This window comes from Anabrus simplex, chromosome 6 (genome assembly GCF_040414725.1).
Source record: "Anabrus simplex isolate iqAnaSimp1 chromosome 6, ASM4041472v1, whole genome shotgun sequence".
In the NCBI taxonomy this organism is placed as follows: domain Eukaryota; kingdom Metazoa; phylum Arthropoda; class Insecta; order Orthoptera; family Tettigoniidae; genus Anabrus; species Anabrus simplex.
The window spans coordinates 6,702,152-6,721,954 of record NC_090270.1 but is presented as its reverse complement, the minus strand read 5'-3'; the positions used below and the strand labels follow the sequence as shown (position 1 = coordinate 6,721,954).

The 19,803-nt window shown below is 38.7% G+C and overlaps 1 protein-coding gene across 1 annotated transcript in view; it reads right to left on the bottom strand.

Moving 5' to 3' along the window:
- Positions 1 to 19,803, bottom strand: part of LOC136875451 (ionotropic receptor 75a-like) — a 120,999-nt gene that overhangs the window by 24,430 nt on the left and 76,766 nt on the right. The window contains exon 8 of the mRNA XM_067149001.2: positions 3,133 to 3,341. Coding sequence (XP_067005102.2) covers positions 3,133 to 3,341 — 209 coding nt within the window. The remainder of the gene's footprint in view (positions 1 to 3,132; positions 3,342 to 19,803) is intronic.

Sequence of the window (19,803 nt, the reverse complement as noted above, 5' to 3'; positions counted from 1 at the left end):
GTACACTTTTCTGTTGAGTACTAGATGTGCAGCTAAGCAGTCATGTCCTGTTTCCAATCTGAAGACTGTCACTGCTTCTTACCTCAACTTGTTTTTATTTTTGCCCCATAGGTTATTTATTTTATTCCATTCCTTCAATGTAGTAAGTTGGGTAGTTTCTTTCTTCCATTTTTCACAGATTTTATTCATGATTATCTTCTTGATTGACTTACCTGCCAGAGGGTTGGTTCTCATGTAGGTCCTAGTGCCTTTTTTAAAAATTGTAGTTCCACTGCTGGTGATGGCTTCCTCCAAAATGTCCTGCAATATCCTTTACAATATTGAGCGGTTCTCCCAGCAACTTTCCATGAATACAACAAAGTCCTTCATAATTTGAAACCAAGAAAGACTATCAGAGCAGACAACATAACTTCAGAACTCCTCTTAGGAGGCTTAACCCTGAAAACCAGGCTCTTTTCCTGGATCTAATTAATATGAGAATACCATATGGAAACCAGTCACCATATTCAAGAAAGGTGACCAAAGCATACAAGGTAATTACTGTGATGTTTCCTTGCTGTCCATAGCAGGAAAATGTTTTGCTAGCATCCTGTTGAATCGACTATAAACTGTCTTGGAGAAGATTCTTCCAGAATCTCAGTGTGGGTCTCATACACCTAGAACCACCATCAGGATGATATTTTGTGCAAGACAACTGCAGGAGAAGAGCAGATACAAAAATAAAAAAGACCCACTTTTGCTTTTAGTGTTCCACGATTTAGAAAATGCCTGCAATACTGTGCCTACAGAAGCTGTGCAGGTGGCTTTAAGGAGCCCTAAAGCCTGATGTTCTGTGAACTAATTTTGCTGATAACTTGTTGAAAAATAATTTGTAACTGTAAATTAGTAAAATATTTCTCAGAAGAAGATGAAATCGGGAGTGAATTTAGGACGTTTTTTGATAAACTCTTAAATGGAGTAACGAGCACTACATCAGACAGCGAGGAACCCTGTAGTAGCAATGAGGAAAGTAGAAGGATAGAAACACCAATTACAAGGCTGAAATGTATGAGGGAAAGAAAAGCAGTTGGAGTGGATGAGCCAAGTGTAGATATGTTGCAAACAGCAGGAACTCCAGCAGACCAGTGGTTATGTAGACTCCTTAACAGATTATGGCAGGAAAACACTATCCCATAAGATTGGAAGAAGGGTATAATCATACCTCTTTTCAAGAGAGGGAGTAGACAGAAATCCCTCAACTACTGTGCTAATAGTCTGCTCTCTCATGGTCTAAGACTTCTGAAAAAAATCACAGAGAGTGCATTAAGAGGAATTGCAGAACCTTTATTGGAAGAGAAACAATATGGTTTTAGGCCTGGAAGAACAACTACAGACCTTACATTTGCTGTCAGGATGTTAATGGAAAAACACTGGGAAAAAGGGAAACAATTTTTCTACTATTCCTAGACATGGAAAAGGCTTATGATAGTGTAACAGAGGAGTGTATCTGGAAATGTCTAAAAGAGTTGGGAGCTCATGACAGTCTCATTGCAAAAGTGAAGATGCTGTATGAAAAACCAGAAGTTGTGTGCAAGTGGGTTGCGGGCTGTCCAAGTGGTTTGAAATGAAGAGAGGAATACAACAAGGCTGTGCTTTGTCACCCCTCCTATTTATCACTGTGATGAATGCCATAATAAAGGCTCTAAAAAGAAAGGAGCAGCAGGACTTGCAAGCTCCTTGCAGACAACGTGGTGATCTGGGGTGAAACCGAAAATGATGTGGAGCAAAAGCTGCAGAAATGGAGTCAAGAGTTTAAGATACGATTTAAATATCAAGAAGGCTAAAACGGTTACAGAAGGGAGATGAAAAACCACAAATCAGAATAAATGACGCCAAACTGGACAGTGTTCCAACGTTTAAGTACTTGGGTAGTATAGTATCAAAAGACAACCTTTCAAAGTATGAGGTGGACAGTCGAATTAGCAAGGCAACTCAATTTTACCACCAAGTAGAACATTATACACCCATCCTCACGTACAGCTTGGAAACTACCAGATTAACGATACAAGACAAGTTCCTATGCACCATGATACAGAAGACCAGAAAGGACAAGATCAGGAATGGAAAAGTCCGAGAGGAGGTGAGAATGGGAGACTCCCTACTACAGAGGATTCAGAAAGCAAGACTGAAGTTTTTTCAGTTGCTTGATGGTTGATCAAAATCCAAGTTGTTGCCTCATTTCTGTTTTACGTGTGCTATCTGTAGTGGTGGCAGTGCATGACTTGCTTCATCCTGCCCCTTGGGATCAAACAGCACAGACACTTTGGTAGACTCATTTGTTCCATGAAGTTGAACAGAATGCTTCGAACAGGTTCAGTGAGCGAGACTCATCTCTTATAAATGAGTTTTAGAAAGTCTGCACACATTATCCTAGGTCTAGGGTGTGTTTCTAACGTAAATGACTTGATCGTTTTTCATCCATTTCTATCATCTTGTTGCTGTCGAGTTGTGATGTTTATGGCACCTTTCTCCAACCACCACTGTTCCTCGTCAACTCTGTTCCAATCCTGGTTTCTTCTGATTATACTATTCTTGATCATTTTCAATAACCTTATTCTGGGTTTCTATCATCTGCTTCGGCATCTTCCCTCTTCCATCCTCTTAACGTGTTCAAACTATCAAAGTTTATCGCTCTCCACTCTGAGCAAAGAGGCTGCCTAGCTGAGGCAGTAAACATGTACTAGGTTCACCCGTCATGCATTTGAAAAATTAAAAAGATAACTTTTCCACTTCTGGATGTGTATGGTGCCGAGGTTCACTCAGCCTACACCCAAAATAAGTACCAGGCTAATTCCCGGGGGCAAAATGGAAGCCTTTATCTTCCACCCTTTCATGGGCCCTCCATGGCACAGAGATGATTCTTTCATAAAGCTTTTCCATTCCAATTTTCTTCCCAACTTCCTCATTTCTTACTCCGCTTTTTCTTGTCTTTCCTATCATACTTCTTAAAAATTCATTTCACTGGCCTTGTCTTGTAGTCTGTGTCCAGCCCTGCATTTTGTATCAGTTGAGTTCCCAGCTGCTTGAAGCTCTCGACAATGTGGAGGTTTTTTCTGTCATGATCAATGTTGTGAGGTCCAGTACAACACTTACCTTAAAGTAATGTCGGTTGTAGACGATATCATGGACGCCCAGATGCAGATGACTGTGTAGTAGATTGTCAAGTGTTTTGATCGAAGTTGTTGACGATTGCAGCAAAGCTACAATATTGGCCGAATATGATGTGTACAGGAACATTACAGCAATGAAGAGGAGAATCATTACTATGCGACCAGGTACTCCGTGGGATACAAATGGTGAGCCTGGAACAGAGAAGAGAAATAGAACCCACAACTAATGTGTGACGTGTAAAGTACAAATATACAAAGTGTCCCTTCTTTTCTGGGGGAGCACTGGGCATTGCTTGCTCGGGACATATTGTTACCGAACCCACACAGATGTCGTCTGACCAGTGATTGGGGTCTTCCCTCTTGTATGCAGACATTACCTTCAGCCACTCAATGGGTCAGTTGAAGGTGGTGCTGAACTGAACTGAAGATCACGCCATCCCTAACAATTTTAACTTCACATCATTGCCAATAGTTTCAATTACATTGCTCATGTGTGTGATAGTTCTGTTCGCCTGTCGTTGTGTATTTTGTCAGATGTTCCTGGACTGTAGCTGGGAACCAGACACCCCGGGTGCAGATCTTTATGTTGAAATGTACTGTGATTTCCAAGACTGCATGAAGTGCATACACTGTGTTCAGAAAGTCTGTTTCTCATGCTCTATATATCTGCAACATGCACATCCTTATATGTATTTATTTAGTATATGACTGTTGCACATAACAAGCAAACATATTGACAAAGATAACATTTTACAATCAGATACATGAAACCAAGACCGACTACAATCCTCAGACAGTAATATAAAAAATTCATGGCGGTCAAAGTAGCCAGACTGCTGGCATTGGCTAACACGTAAATATCACGTACATATACCAACGGCAGTAATTGAACATGATACATGTAACATCATAGGGAAAAATAACCTTTTCACGTATGAAAGTAAGCACCACATATAATCAACTAGAATCACAAACATTAGACTAGAAAAAAGAGAACAAAAACTGATTATTTGAAAATTTCAATTAGTCAAATAACCTTTTCTGTTAGATTTCAATTCGCTGGATAGATGAAAACACATGATTAAACCGTTAAAATAACTTTTATAACATTATTTTGATATTTAAGAATAAATTGAGGTGCAAAATTCCTCAAATTATTCCCTCTACTGAGAATTATGAAACATAATTTCTTGCCTTACTTTTGAAGTGGTGGACAATTTCTTATATTCAGCGCCAATTGAAAGGGAAGTTTACCCGAAATAATAATGTTATTGGGTTTACATCCCACTAACTTACTTTTTATGGTTTTTGGAGACACCAAAGTGCCAGAATTTAGTCCCGCATGAGTTCTTTTACGTGCCAGTAAATCTACCGACACAAGACTGACGTATTTGGGCACCTTCAAATACCACCGGATTGAGCAAGGATCAAACCTGCCAACTTGGGGTCAGAAGGCCAGCGCCTTAACCGTCTGAGCCACTCAGCCCAAGTACACCCAAAATGATTACATTAGCACAATGAACAGCCCTGGTAATGCTAATGTAATATTGACATATGGCATAACAGCACTTCACACAATGATGGTAACCTTAATAATGAAACATTCAGACACTAAAGATATAATAGGTTTTTACCCATTTAAGAACACAAGTGTAAAAACTCTATTGACTCTAAACATTGATGTTTAACCTATTTGGACGAGCTTCAGTTCGGTGTAGTCTGCTTGATAACAGACAACCACAGCATGAATCGGAAAGGGTTGGTAGTATAAAACACTGTGTAACAAACCCAGCTAATCCCTCCAAGTCAATATTTCCTCTGTGTAACGGTATACAGATTGCTCCATCTCTCACACTTATAATTTTCGTTATTCTCCAAGATCCCGCCAAACATTTCTGAAGGCAAACACAGATTATTGTAAAATACACTTGCACGAAAAGCACTCGACACTTTGAAGTACATAAGACACTAACGGATTATCATAATACCAATTGAGGACCTAGATGCAATAACAGCGTAAGTCTACTTACGCTGTTATTGCATAAATACCGTTTTTGGATTTCTCGGTCCCTTCACTACAACCTAGTCCAGGTCTTAGTTCGCTAGGGTGCCGATAAAGGTCAGGAGCTCACTAAAACCAGTACCATGCGCTACGCTGTTATTGCATGAAGCATGCTTCACGAGAGGCACGTTCAGTTGCTGCCAGTTCTTTGGCTAGAGAAGATGTCAGCGAGCGCAAGAGAAGGTTTTGTGGCTAGTGCAGACAAAAGGGTTGATGTTCTTTCACTAATGAAATACTTAAAACCTGAAAATTTTGAGTGGTGTGTGAAAGTCATGTGTGCGTAATGATTTCCTAGAGTCTGCTAATGGAGCATGTGAAAGGTGAATCATCCTGATTTTGGTCAATGATGCGGTATTTAAGTATTTTAATCAAGTAAGACATACAATGTCTAAATCCTAATTACATACTTTGTGATATGTTTTTGGTTTCTTTTCATTTTTTAAGTTTAGAGCATCACTTTTTAAATGAAAATAGGAATAAAAGTTGTTCAGAAAGCAATGTTTCTAATTTTGTAACATTTCAAATATTTGTTGGGGAAGGTGGGGAATTACCGTAGCCTAATACTATAGTTGGGGAGAACACTGTAACAAACCTCTATCGGCCCTTTGCTCAATAAAGAACGAAAAAGGTGAATATTATATAACGAATAAACTAATTTTTTACCTTTCTTAGTTGACAATTATTTTAATGACATTTAGACATTTTTGAGAACTGAGGTGTGATAAACTGCCACTTTTGTTCCTCTATAGTGGGTGATCATGCTTTTCTATCTCCCTGATCAATACTGGTGTATGGCAAAATATAATATTCCTGCTCTTCATGCAATAACAGCGTATGAAAGGAAATTTTAAATTACTCTGTCTTTCTTATATGCTAACAGATCAATAAAATTCTTTGGGAAATACATTTCCTGGCTGTTTCAAACGTCTTTTAATGAAATTCAGGTTGATTCCTAATATTACTTTTAACTCAGAACATTTATAAACTTCAAGCTTCTGTTTCTCAAAATAACGTAAATCTACTTACGCTGTTATTGCATCCAACTCCTCAATTATATTCTATCTAAATTAATATTTTTTTTAGGAATATGTTCACCGTAAGTAAAATTCTTTCATGAATAAACTTTACTGTGTCCACCTATTCAATACAATTATATTCTGTAGTGATTAAATCCTACATGAATTACAAACACTAATTTAGGAACATGTTTCGCCCTAGTTTTGGGCATCTTCAGCCTAATAATAATCTTAAGGTCAAGTCTTTAAACCTATTAAACATTAGAACTTAAAACTAAATACAATGGTCTAATGCTAAAAAAACTTACAAAAAGTTGTGCTTTAGGTGATATTTACATAGTTTACAATGTGTACAAGGAAGCAATTGAAATTATCTTACAATGACTAGAAATTGTCCAAAGTGTAAATTGGAACTTCTCCTACTGTATGGATGAAAGTTTAGGTTGAAGGTTTATACAGATGTGTTCGTTCAAAATGTCGTAAGTATACTGTTACAAAACCGGAACTGTGGTATAATGCCGTCTTGTTGGGTTTGAATATTCCTTTAGAAAGAAGCATGGTTGGATGGTAATATTTTATAGGTTAAAATGTGTATGTTGGAATATATTGTTAATATTATTCATTAGTCAGGTGCTCATCTGATAAAATGATTCCTGGAATTTTGTGCCATTCTTGTTGCATTAATGTTCCCGTTGGTGCATTGTTCAACCCTTCAGAGGATTTATGAATATTGTCTGTAACTGAATAAGAGAAAAAAAGAAATTTAGAATGATGAATGTAGAGCCCACACAATAATTGTAAAGATGAAAGTGTTATACCTCATAAAAGTGGATGAACTTACTCGTCCAGTCAGATGTTAGCTGGATCCACTTGTTCCGGTTGTGTCTGAACGACTAACCCTGTTACTTCCAGTGAAGTATTGATGTGGTAACGGAGGGTGGAGCGTAGAGGGGAAAGGGGAGTGAGTTTTAACTTGTGCACCTGTGTTATTGCCAGAGAGGCATTACTTGAATTGGATTGGGCGGTCCCAGCATTACATGTGGCAATTGGAGCGCGTGCGTGCTATGACTGAAACATACTGGGGACTTTATTCTGACTTACAGCCTGGATTAACCTTGGAGTTGCCTCATATAACGGATTTTTGTTGTCAATGACGTCATTAAGATTATTGCTTTTATTATAAGTTTGCTCCAAATAAATGTACAAGTTTTCCGTCCCACTCATTAACTTCTCCTTATCTAGGCTTCTAACGATTGTCAAATCTTTCTCTATTGAGGTGAATTTATGTCCCGTTTCACTCATATGCTGGCTCATGGCTGAATACTTGTTATGTTTGGAAGCATTGTAATGTTCCAGATACCTTGTGTAAAAGCTTCTACCTGTTTGACCAAGATACGTGAACCCACACTGTGTACATTTTAACCTATAAACACCAGATCTTGAGTAAACATTGTTATTATTATTGACCTTAATGTGGTTGAGGACATAGGTGACCATAACCACCTTTGAACGAACACAACTGTATAAACCTTCAACCTAATGTTCCATCCATGCAGTTAGAGAAGTTCCAATTTACGCTGTGGTCAGTTTCTAGTCAGTGTGAACACATTTGCATAAACTTTCATCCATACAGTAGGAGGAATTCCAATTTACGCTTTGGATAATTTCTAGTCACTATAAGATAATTTCAATTGCTTCCTTGTACACATTGTAAACTATGTAAATATCACCTAAAGCACAACTTTTTGTTTCTTTAGCATTAGACCGTTGTATTTAGTTTTAAGTTCTAATGTTTAATAGGTTTAAAGACTTGACCTTAAGATTATTATTAGGCTGAAGATGCCCAAAACTAGGGCGAAACATGTTCCTAAATTAGTGTTTGTAATTCATGTAGGATTTAATCACTACAGAATATAATTGTATTGAATAGGTGGACACAGTAAATTTTATTCTTGAAAGAATTTTACTTATTGTTACCTTCAATACGGAACAAAATGAGATTAGTTATGAGTAGGTTCTCATGACAGTTTCACCACAATCTTAAAATAATCGTAAAAGAATAAAATATACCTGAGACGGACAGGTATCTCCTGCAATGGTAATAATTAATTATTATGAAGGAATGTAGAGGATTTCTAACAAATAAAAAACTTAAATAAGTTATAGGATGGCTGGTTTATTTACATAAGATTTGCTGTTGTTGGAGGACACAATGTACATTGTTCAAGATAACATGAGAAGAATGGCAGTCTTTAGTAATAACAATGGCATAACTAAACAATGACGTTTAAAATGACATGTCCGTAAATACAATTGCATTTACAAATACAGTGAAACGTCGGATTGCGAGTAACTTGGTCTACGAGTATTTTGCAAGACGAGCAAATATTTTAAATAAATTGTGACTTAATAAGCGAGTGAGGTTTCGCAATACGAGCGTCACGTGTACGTACGTTCCCACCCCCCTTGTGCCTTTGCTTTCCCCTCCCCCTGCCACTCTCTTTCCTGGGAAAGTGTGTGTAATCATTTCCCGCGCTGGACTTCAGTTGGCGTGCCTCGCTCGCATAGTCAACACCGTACGAATGTACATGTTTTGTTTCTGTCATCTGTGATATAACTGTTCTGCAACGATGGGCCCTGTGAACGAAAAGAAGGCAAAAAAGGAATTCGGTCGGAAGAAAGAGATGATTACAGTGGATGAATCTGTTCAATGACAATGCAATGTCACATTTTCGTGAAATCCTCAAAAAGAGGCAAAAGCAACAGTCATTAGACAGGTTCCTCGTTAAAGTTGTACGAAAAGAAAACACTTCCAATGAGCCAACCAATAGCAGTGATTCCGTTAGTGAAATTCGTGCTACACAGTAACTCTTCTCATGTCATCTCTCGTCTCCCTCACACCAACAATGATTTTGTTGTAAGGTAAAGTGCAGTTTAATTGTTTTTACGTTATATTTTGTTTTAGAAATGTTAAGCGAATAAATGTTTTTATGTTGTGGACGAATCATCTGAGTTTCAATAGTTTCTTGTGGGAAAACTTGCTTTGATATACGAGCGATTTGGATTACGAGCATGTTGCCGGAACGAATTATGCTCGCAATCCAAGGTTCCACTGTATTTAATTGTTAGTCCATTTGAAATTTTGTATAGTCTAACACTGACTCAATCATAAATAATAAATCTTCAAATTAATATTTAAGTATCATGAAAATGATTTAAAACATTGCCATAAATGGTGGTTTAAATATCACCTTAATAACTGATTTAATACATATCACCATGATATAAGTTAATCTTGATTGTAATTGACAATAACATGATTGAATTTGGATATAAATTGGTCCGAATGAGTTTGAGTTGGTTGATTCTCATCTCCTTTACCCACGGTTCTAAGAGATATCCTTACATCGGTCAGTATTCACCTTCTGGTTAGGGTCTATATCATTTGAACAACTATAAATTAATGTTAATTCAATGGCAGCAACATAAAGATACTCGTGAAATATGAAAGAGATTTTCCCTTTCTCAAACAACATACTCAATTCAATGCAGAAATGACGTGAGATTAAAGATCGATTCGAAGAACATAAACAAATGTCGTACTATCAAGTAAAGAATAAATCATCTCAACATACTGATAAAATGAGAAGAATGGGGCATCATCCTAGAATGGATAAAGTACATCCCACAAAATTACAATACACCCACACTGGATCAATTCTGCTTAGATTCTTGTGGAAATACATCTGTAATAAATAGTCCGGCTCCATGGCTAAATGGTTAGCGGCCGAGCTGAGTGGCTCAGACGGTTGAGGCGCTGGCCTTCTGACCCCAACTAGGCAGGTTCGATCCTGGCTCAGTCCGGTGGTATTTGAAGGTGCTCAAATACTTCAGCCTCGTGTTGGTAGATTTACTGGCACGTAAAAGAACTCCTGCGGGACTAAATTCCAGCACCTCGGCGTCTCCGAAGACCGGAAAAGTAGTTAGTGGGATGTAAAGCAAATAGCATTATTATTATTTTTATTAAATGGTTAGCGTGCTGGCCTTTGGTCACAGGGATCCTGGGTTCGATTCCCGGCAGGGTCGGGAATTTTAACCATCATTGGTTAATTCCGCTGGCACGCGGGCTGGGTGTATGTGTCGTCTTTATCATAATTTCATCCTCATCATGACGCGCAGGTCGCCTATGGGTGTCAAATCAAAAGACCCGAACCTGGCGAGCCGAACTTGTCCTTAGACACTCCCGGCGCTAAAAAGCCATATGCTATTTCATTTGTAATAAATAACAAGAGCAGAACTCGGCATATGTCTTCTAATATTCATTGATTAATATCGAAGGTTGCTACATTCTATTACCTTTCGTATTTCACTGCTACAAGCAATCTATTTATTTCTATACTCAAAGACTCTATTCAACAAATACCTCTCGTAAAATCAATGCAACATAACATGTACCTTAAACAACATGTCAATTTAGTAGCTCGTAGACTCATAAACACGTAGATTCAATACTTGTAGACCTTCAAAAATACATACAGTAGATTCAATAACTCATCCACCTAAAGCACAAAGATTCAATGAAATGGCGTATGGCTTTTAGTGCTGGGAGTGTCCAAGGACATGTTCGGCTCGCCAGGTGCAGGTCTTTCGATGTGACACCCGTAGGCGACCTGCGTGTCATGATGAGGATGAAATGATGATGAAGATGACACATACACCCAGCCCCAGTACCAGATACATTAACCAATGATAGTTAAAATTCCCGACCCTGCTGGGAATCAAACCTTGGACCTCTGTAACCAAAGGCGAGCACGCTAACCATTTAGCCATGGAGCCGGATAAAGATTCAATAATATTGTAAATGTTATAGCGTTCGCCATGCCAAGTCGCTACGCGCCGGGGGCGTCATCGTTTCGGCCCCAGCCCTCTTACGCTCGAGCGCGCCAGTCACGAGCAACACTTGGTGCTAGGCCGGCCCTCTCTCCTCCGTCCGCGGTCCCAAAACAGAGGACGACGGAAATTACTCGACTATTAATCTGGAGTCTTCTATCTCGCGAGGTTCCTGGATACATCTAGCATCCGGACTGTTCTGGAAGGCCCAGAACAGGTATATAAGGAGAGGAGTAACTTGGAGTGACAGTCAGTAGGGATTGGTCCAGTTAGTTCATTTGCTCGAACTAGTTCATCAATACCGTTCATAGCCTTGAGCCGTTCAAATGAACTAGTTCAAATGAACGAGGTAGTTCATAGCGTGATATAGGCCTAGAAACAGCCCTCGCGGCACTTCGCTCACATGAACGAGTTAGTTTATTATGAGCACGAACAGAAAACAGCTACACAATGCTTCCGCCCGTCTGCCTAAGTAAGGAAATGGTATCTAACAGACGGAGAGACACATAAGCTTTCTCATTTTGTATAACTCCCTTTCTCCCATTTGAGAAGTGTGAATGATGTGTTGTCACGTGACCATTAACACGTCACGCCATTGGCCATTCTTGTGCAAGCTTATTTGTCGTTCAAATGAACGAGGTAGTTTATTATGAGCATCTTAGCAACAGCATAGCGGCGCGAGTTAGTACGTATATTTTACGATAGCTGGTGCTTGCTTAGGTCTTAATATGAACGACAAACCATATAGCCTTCAACCGCACCGCACCTCTTAACGCTATTTTAAGCTCGGCGGTTCGAGGGGCGTATGAATCAGCTGTTTGAGAGAGAAGAAGCGATTTACCTGTTTTATCCACGGGAAAACATTTCTCTAAGATGATAATTGTCCTTTTCAGCTTTAAAGAGCTGGGGAAGACGAATCCTGTGGAAACGTCCTATTAATAAGGAATGTTCCCGAATAACTAACTAATATTATAGTGTTAGATATAAGTCTATACAATTATTTACTCTATAAAACGTTATGCCTGACACTGCACTCATCAAAGTGGGATGTGTCAGGCCCTACCCACTGACGGTAGGATGTATGCAGGTGTTTTATCAGAAGCCCGTTAATTTTGATTTGCTCTATTGGTGTGTAAAATCGAATTGCCTTAATATTTCCATTAATATTACATTGTAATAAGGGGAGTGATGACTGAAATTATGAACTTCTATAGTTTTCTGTCGATCACCACCTAATTTTAACCACTACTACATTCATCTCATTTTAGACATCATACACATGGGGCAGGACAGATAGTAACCGAGAATAAGAATCGTCTCACAGGAAAAGGAAAAAGGGTTGAGCAGCTATTATTTTATGAACAGTAATATCTGAACTGTTTTACGGCCCCCCATTTATTGTTACGGTTTCCATGGAGGTCGAGGTGCCGAAATTCTATCCCGCAGGAGTTCTTTTACGTGCCAGTAAATCTTCTGACAAGAGGCTGTCGTATTTGGGCACTTTGAAATTTATGAGCGTTTTCTATGTGGTATGAACAATTTTAACATATGTTGTTATTTTAGTTGATTATTCTTCTACGCCAATACACTCATCATAAGATAACCTATGCGTACTGAATACAATACCGTAGTCTCGTGTCGGTTACCATGTGATATCATGATTTTGCTACTCCGCTCCAAGTGTGTGTGATTTCGTTGTGCCTCATGTTGTTGACATTGATTATTTTGTGTGTAGACAAAGTATTTATATGCCAGTGCCCGCGTATAATTCCCACAACTGTCGTGTATTATAGAACACTTACAGTACGCAAATGCTAGACTATAAACACGTTTTTGTTTTTTTCGTAATGTTTTAAGAGGTAAGCCAGCGATATTATCACCCCATTGTGTGTATTGTGGACCGTATTTTGCATAAAACCGGACTCGAACAAACACGAGCTCATTTATAGCTAGCAGGCAAGTACCGGTACGACATTTTGCGAACTTGGAATTTGATTGTCGTCTTTCGGAGCTCCTAGCACGAACAGAAAACAAGTACCCAATGCACAGCGCCGCCGCCAGTTGAGAAGTGTGAGAGGAGATGTGCTTTCATGTGATCATTAACACGGCACGCCATTGGCCATTTATGTGCGAGCGTATTTTGTAGTTCAAATTAACGAGGTAGTTCATTTGTGCTGTCTTCATGGAATCAGCTCTCGCGCCACTTTGTTCAATGAACGAAGTCATTCAAATGAAAGAGGTGCCAGCTAGTACGTACATTTTACAATAGATGGTGCTTGCTTAGGTCTTCGTCCTCTAACATGCTGTGTGCTTGCGTAACGACCCGTTCAAATTATTTGAACGAACTCGTACTAGTTCAAATAAAAGAGTCGTTCAAATGAACTAGTTAGTTCATGAACGACCCAACTCTGACAGTCAGTGAGAGTTAGAGTTAGTGAGTGAGTGAGAGCGAGATTGAGTTCGCTGGAGCGCAGTCAGTGATGGCCTTGGAGAGTGCAGCCTGATGGAGTATCTGCCTGTTGGAGCCGAGGACTCGTTCCTGTTCCCCTGACGTCGTGTGTGTGTAAGTCCCTTGTGGCCGGCTGCTAGAGAAGAACCTTGGGTGTTCAGGAGCAGCGAAGAAGGGTACACTGTGTGACGACGTGTGTAGACTGCGAACGGGGTTCGACGGATTGAGCAAACAGCGGATACTATCCCGACCTGTGAGACTGACGTGTAGGCTGTGGACCGTGACAGCGCTAACGAGTGTGACTGAGTGGCTGAGAGAGTGTACTGTGTGTGTCATTGTAGATGGAATATGAGAAGCTAAGAGAGAGAGCGCGAACCGTGTAAGTGTGTAAGTAGTAAGCTCAGCTATCGTCTGTGTGTGTGTAAATCTGTAATTGTAGTGCTGAGTGAATAAATCTTAGAATAGGACGCTACAAGGTTCTGTACTAATTTATTTATCTATCTACCCCGCCAACACGTTACAATATGTAGCTAATGCTGTCCTCGATTCTCCTGTAAAATAAAAGTTACTGTACAAATCTGCTAAATCTGCTGAATACTCTGAAATAGAATTAACTTACTTCTCTCTATTCAGCAATAATATTACAAATATTATTACACTCGATGCATAATTGTTGGTTCGAAGATCCTAATTTACCTGACCTGTTTAACACTGAAATTAATATTACTGAAGACTAACATCCAGAAATTCAAATAAGTGAGATCTAGACACATGATCAACATTAAATGTGGCTTGAAATTGTTAATTGAAGATATACTATGTCCTACAGTACCTTGATTTATTTGAAGGTATAATATCAATTTCATATTCCGAATATTCTTTCTGCTCCGCCAACTGTAAATGATATGTACACAAGAATAAAAATAAAGAAAATAACCTGAAAGAGAATTCTGTATTAATGCACATAAAAGTAAGGACTTGTGTAGAGCTGGGATCAGGTGATCAGGTGAACTTTTACAGTATACTTTGACATTGTCCTGGTGCCTCACATATTAATACATCTTGATGTAACACAGACTAAAAAATATGCACATCTTTAATGACCGGGCGAGTTGGCCGTGCGTGTAGAGGCGCGCGGCTGTGAGCTTGCATCCGGGAGATAGTAGGTTCGAATCCCACTATCGGCAGCCCTGAAGATGGTTTTCCGTGGTTTCCCATTTTCACACCAGGAAAATGCTGGGGCTGTACCTTAATTAAGGCCACGGCCGCTTCCTTCCAACTCCTAGGCCTTTCCTATCCCATCGTCGCCATAAGACCTATCTGTGTCGGTGCGACGTAAAGCCCCTAGCAAAAAGAAAAATAGCATCTTTAATGTTGTGCACTGTAACATAATACTATACATTATTCTTGGCCAAGCATGCATAAATTACAATTAATAAAATCAATAAATATATGATCAAGAATCTGTAATTCCAATCTTGAAATTATCACAGCAAACAGTTCAGATTAATTTCGTAACTCCGAATGTACGATAGAATAGCTGTCGCATCTGTCGTGAATATCAGTGACGATCCTTAGCGTGAAATGCGCATGTTCAAGGCAAGAGAGTGAGTGATGGGCAATGTAAGCTTGTTGCGTCTGTACGACTTTAGTCGTATCCCACTTTAAATATCGAGTTTCCATCTCGTTATAAATCATGCTGTGAATTTAGAAATATTGCTTCATTTTCTCAAGTTTTAAAATTAATTCTTTCATTTAAATAAATTACTATACTGAAATGTTGTTGTTCCGTCACATTCCCTTGTTGGCTGAACGGTCAGTGTACTGGCCTTTGGTTCAGAGGGTCCGGGGTTCGATTCCCGGCCGGGTCGGGGATTTTAACCTTAATTGGTTAATTCCTACGGCACGGGGGCTGGGTGCATGTGTTGTCTTCATCATCATTTCATCCTCATCACGACGCGCAGGTCACCTACGGGAGTCAAATAGAAAGACCTGCACCTGGCGACCCGAACCCATCCTGGGATATCCCGGCACTAAAAGCCATACAACATTTCATTTAGACATTATAAAGATAATTATAGATGCAGATTCCTTTCTCCATGAAGCAAAGGTGGTTATTATCAACGTCAATATGAGGAAAATGTCACAGTATTCCAGTTTGACTACTGTCTTGTAGTGTCTTATTTTGAGGTATATTTGTTATAAATTTGGGTTTTCCTACAGAAATTCTTAAACATGTTCTCTTCCAAGGAATTGACTTGTATTACTGCATTTTTCAATTTTTCTGAAAGTATGGCAAAATCGTCTGCAAGTGCTAGACTGTTTATTTCAACACCTCTCTTCTTTCTTCTGAGTTATTGGTGATAGCTAGGGCTCGGATCGATATGCTCGATAAAATCTCCACATATGCTCGAAAAACACCGTTAAAAACTATAGAAAGGAAAGTGAAACTAAAAAAACCAATAACATATCTTTATATACAAGCTTTATTTTCTAATTGTATGTATGATACACTGCGATATACTCACATTCAAGTTTCAAGTAGGCATATATATATATATGAGAAGTTTTCTTATATAAGTTCATTTACAAGATGTTCAGAATTAGGCGAGTCATTGAAGTAGATCTGCATTGCTCTGTACAACAAGAATTTTTTCTATGTTTTCAGTTTTGAATGATTTTCTTAAATCAGTTGTGCCCGTTCGCATCTCGTAGACCAGTTACAAAATGGCGGCGTAGGAAGGTATGGCCCATGCGATCTACTAAGGCAATGAACTTCTTATTAATACAGCAAATAGGAGGCTATGCACGTCACGGAACGGACTGATTTGGAAGACACTGCAGAACAGTAGAGGCTCATTTTGAATTGTTTTAAAAAAATATAGCAGCGGAAGGATTGTTTAAGAATATACTCTAAAAATTGCATCCGCAGAAGTAAGACGCAGATACGAGCGAAGCTTCACTACTGAAGAATATCCTAAACTACTGAGGAGGATATTAACTATTTACAATCGGCGATAACATACGATTAAATAATTCACCGACGTATGCCAGAAAAAGGAGACGAAATATTATAGAAATAAATAACTTGTGGTGAGATACGTCTGACTTGGATTCGTGAGCAGCCACTCTACGATTGAAGAAAAAGGAACTCACCATACTTCAGAACTGATAATTTCATACGAGAAGATAGTTACCCCTGCGGTAGTAAACTTAATATCTATTTACGGAGAAATTTTTCCAACCGAAGAAAACTTCGTCGTTTACAATAAGTAATAGAAATATGGAATATATCATGACTGATTGCTCCGCAAAAGGAATTTTCTTCGTTGTCTGCAGATTCGAAATGATGACTGTCTGCTAAATCTACATGATGGACTGAACTGGGGATATGTACCGTCGAGCCAGAGGACCAGCTGATGATGATTGGACCGGCCAACCAGTGGACAGGATGATGAGGATGAGCACCGGCCAGCCAAAAGACCGGACGATGAGGAGTGGACCGGCGAGCCATGTGACCAGCTGATGACCAGGAACATGCTATCCAACCAGAGATCCAGATTTTATCGGAGGGTCTAACTACAACCGAGGAATGGAGCAACAACCAGACCAAACGTAGCAACTGACGAGCTAAGTCCATACATTTCTTTAGTAGAGTAGTTTCTTGTAATCTGCACCCTCAATCTAACTCGGCATGTGCTGAATATTTGGTGATATTTATGAATTAATTAAGAACGTGTGTGAAATATAAAGTGAAGTGTGAGATATTTAAGGCTATAAGATAAGATGGAAGTGTAGATTTAGAATTCTATTATGACATATACAGGCTACCGCACTTGCACACATACAGTAGAAACTAGCTTGGATAAAAGAAATAAGTGTTACTTGTGAAGGCCTAGTAGCAATGAGTCTATTTAACTAGTGAAATTTCGATTAATCTCGCTTACCTGTACATAGATTACGTCACGAATTACCTGCGCGATACAGATGAATATTGTCAAGTTACGTATTCCTTTCTTCATAGAAAGAGGACATTGAACTCAAACTGCTGTTTTTAAGATAAAGGTTATTAAATGCGTATTTTACAAGGCAATTCTAGAATATTTGGCATGTAGTTTTGGGTGTAATTGGCTATATACATACGGAAATATGTATGCCAGTGTTATGTTAATGTATGTTGGAATGGCGTTGAAATGTGATCATTTATTGGAGTATATTGATGAATAGTTGAAGTATAGAGGTTTGTTTATATTCTACGGAAAGAGTAAGAATTGCTATTCGCCAAGGGAACGTTGTGTTAGAATTACGAGGTGAGTTTCTGTGCCATATTGGAATGAATATGTCAAAGTGTGAACATCGCGCAGATGACCATATTAAGGTAAGATTGACATGTATTATGGTAGAATTGTGTATCGTGACAGTTGTATTTATCTGATATTGGTAAATGGCAGGTACCAAGTATAAGAGAGTACTTTAATATACGGTTCACTAGGCTCATGACTTAGTATACATCTGATATTCTTTGGTGCGGTGACGTTACAGTATAATACGTAATAATTTCATTCTATACTGTCCATACGAGTTGAGTAGCTCGTATACATATGAGATAATGAAAAAGAGCAGTTTGCTAAAGCACATTGAGCCGTTGATAGAGGAGTGTGTGGATTGGAAACTACATGAATGGTTAGATAGATGTTTATTTCTTTTCATGCAGTTATGATTTCAATTGAAGTATTTTAAATATGAAGAATATGATAATGGTTAGTTAGGAGCCATATGTCGTAGGCTTTAGGGAGGTATTGTCTTAGCCCGTAAGTTGTTATTTGTGCGTACTCGAGATATGTGACCAAATAATCAGAGTTTATATTTATGAATGATTATGATTTATGAATGGAAAAGTTGGAGAACACTTTTACGATATAATACTCACGCAAGAGTTTGTATGGGAAATACTTACGTGAAGATATGAGCAGATTTACATTTACAATCTGACTTTTTCCCATTTAATTATATTACGTTTCAAGTTAGCAAACCATTCATTTTATCTCAGCGAGATGTCTTAAATGTTGTGAGAATAATTTAAATAATTAGCGTGACAGTATTCACAACGAGTATTTTTTTATTGATACCGTGATTGCTCAGTGATCTCTTGAATATAATTGGAGAAAATCAATTACTTTTCGGAACATGGCTACGAATATTGAAGTAAATATTAATATGAATTTGAACATTAAATAAGAAAGAATGTAAATATTTTAAGGTTTAATTATTTTATTTTATTTGAGCCAGCGCTGACTCTAATCCTTCATGCTTAAATATTACTCAGATAATACTACCCAGATTTCACTTTATCTTATATTGAACATTATTTATTCAATAAATATTCTTATTATTTTTCTTTTAGTAAGTGACTGTGTCTTAATTTCTGTTTGGGTAACGGCTAGTTTGTAAGTTAGTTAATAAGTTTTGTAGATATAAGCAATTGATTAGTTCCACAAATGGAAAGAGATTCCTTTTGAAGTTATCGGCCACAGGTTCTTACTTGAGCGTGTAGATACTCCCGTGATGCGTATCCCAGCGGACTGATTCTCATCCGAAACCACGTAAAATAATTAACAATATAAAATCACAGATTTTATGAGCGGAAAATGGAATACCCTGAGAAGAAATCAAGAGCTACCGGGATAACTTGGCACTGACCGCTACATGGGTCAGTTTTAATGATGAGAACGATCTTTCAACGTCAACTGACATGCCAGGTCTTGAATGATGCTGCTTCTTGTGCAGAGTAGTTCGGAAAATCCTCTGACGGTGCATCCTCTCCAAGTCCAACGCTGCACGCCAACCGGGATTTCGAGCCAGCACGAACTCCAATTTTTGTTTCACGGTTTTCCCAGTCTCTCCAGGCCACGAGTAGGCTTCTTGGATAACTCCTTGTATTGTAGCGACCACTTCAACCAACTCCATCCCTCGCGATTCCAACTTTAGGATGGCCTCAGGAATGACGCTCATGTAGGCTTTTATGAAAGTCAAGGATGGCATCAAGCCCTTCATTTTAAAAGCAGCCTTAGCTTTCGCGATGTACTTGCTGTCCACCTCATCAAACGTATTGATCACCTGGAAAAAATATAAATGAAAAGCATTAGCCGAGGAGAATAACTGAGACAATTACAAAATTAGGTGCCGTATGATGGAGTAAAGATAAAATATATGAAAAGAATGATAGAGAAAACCTCG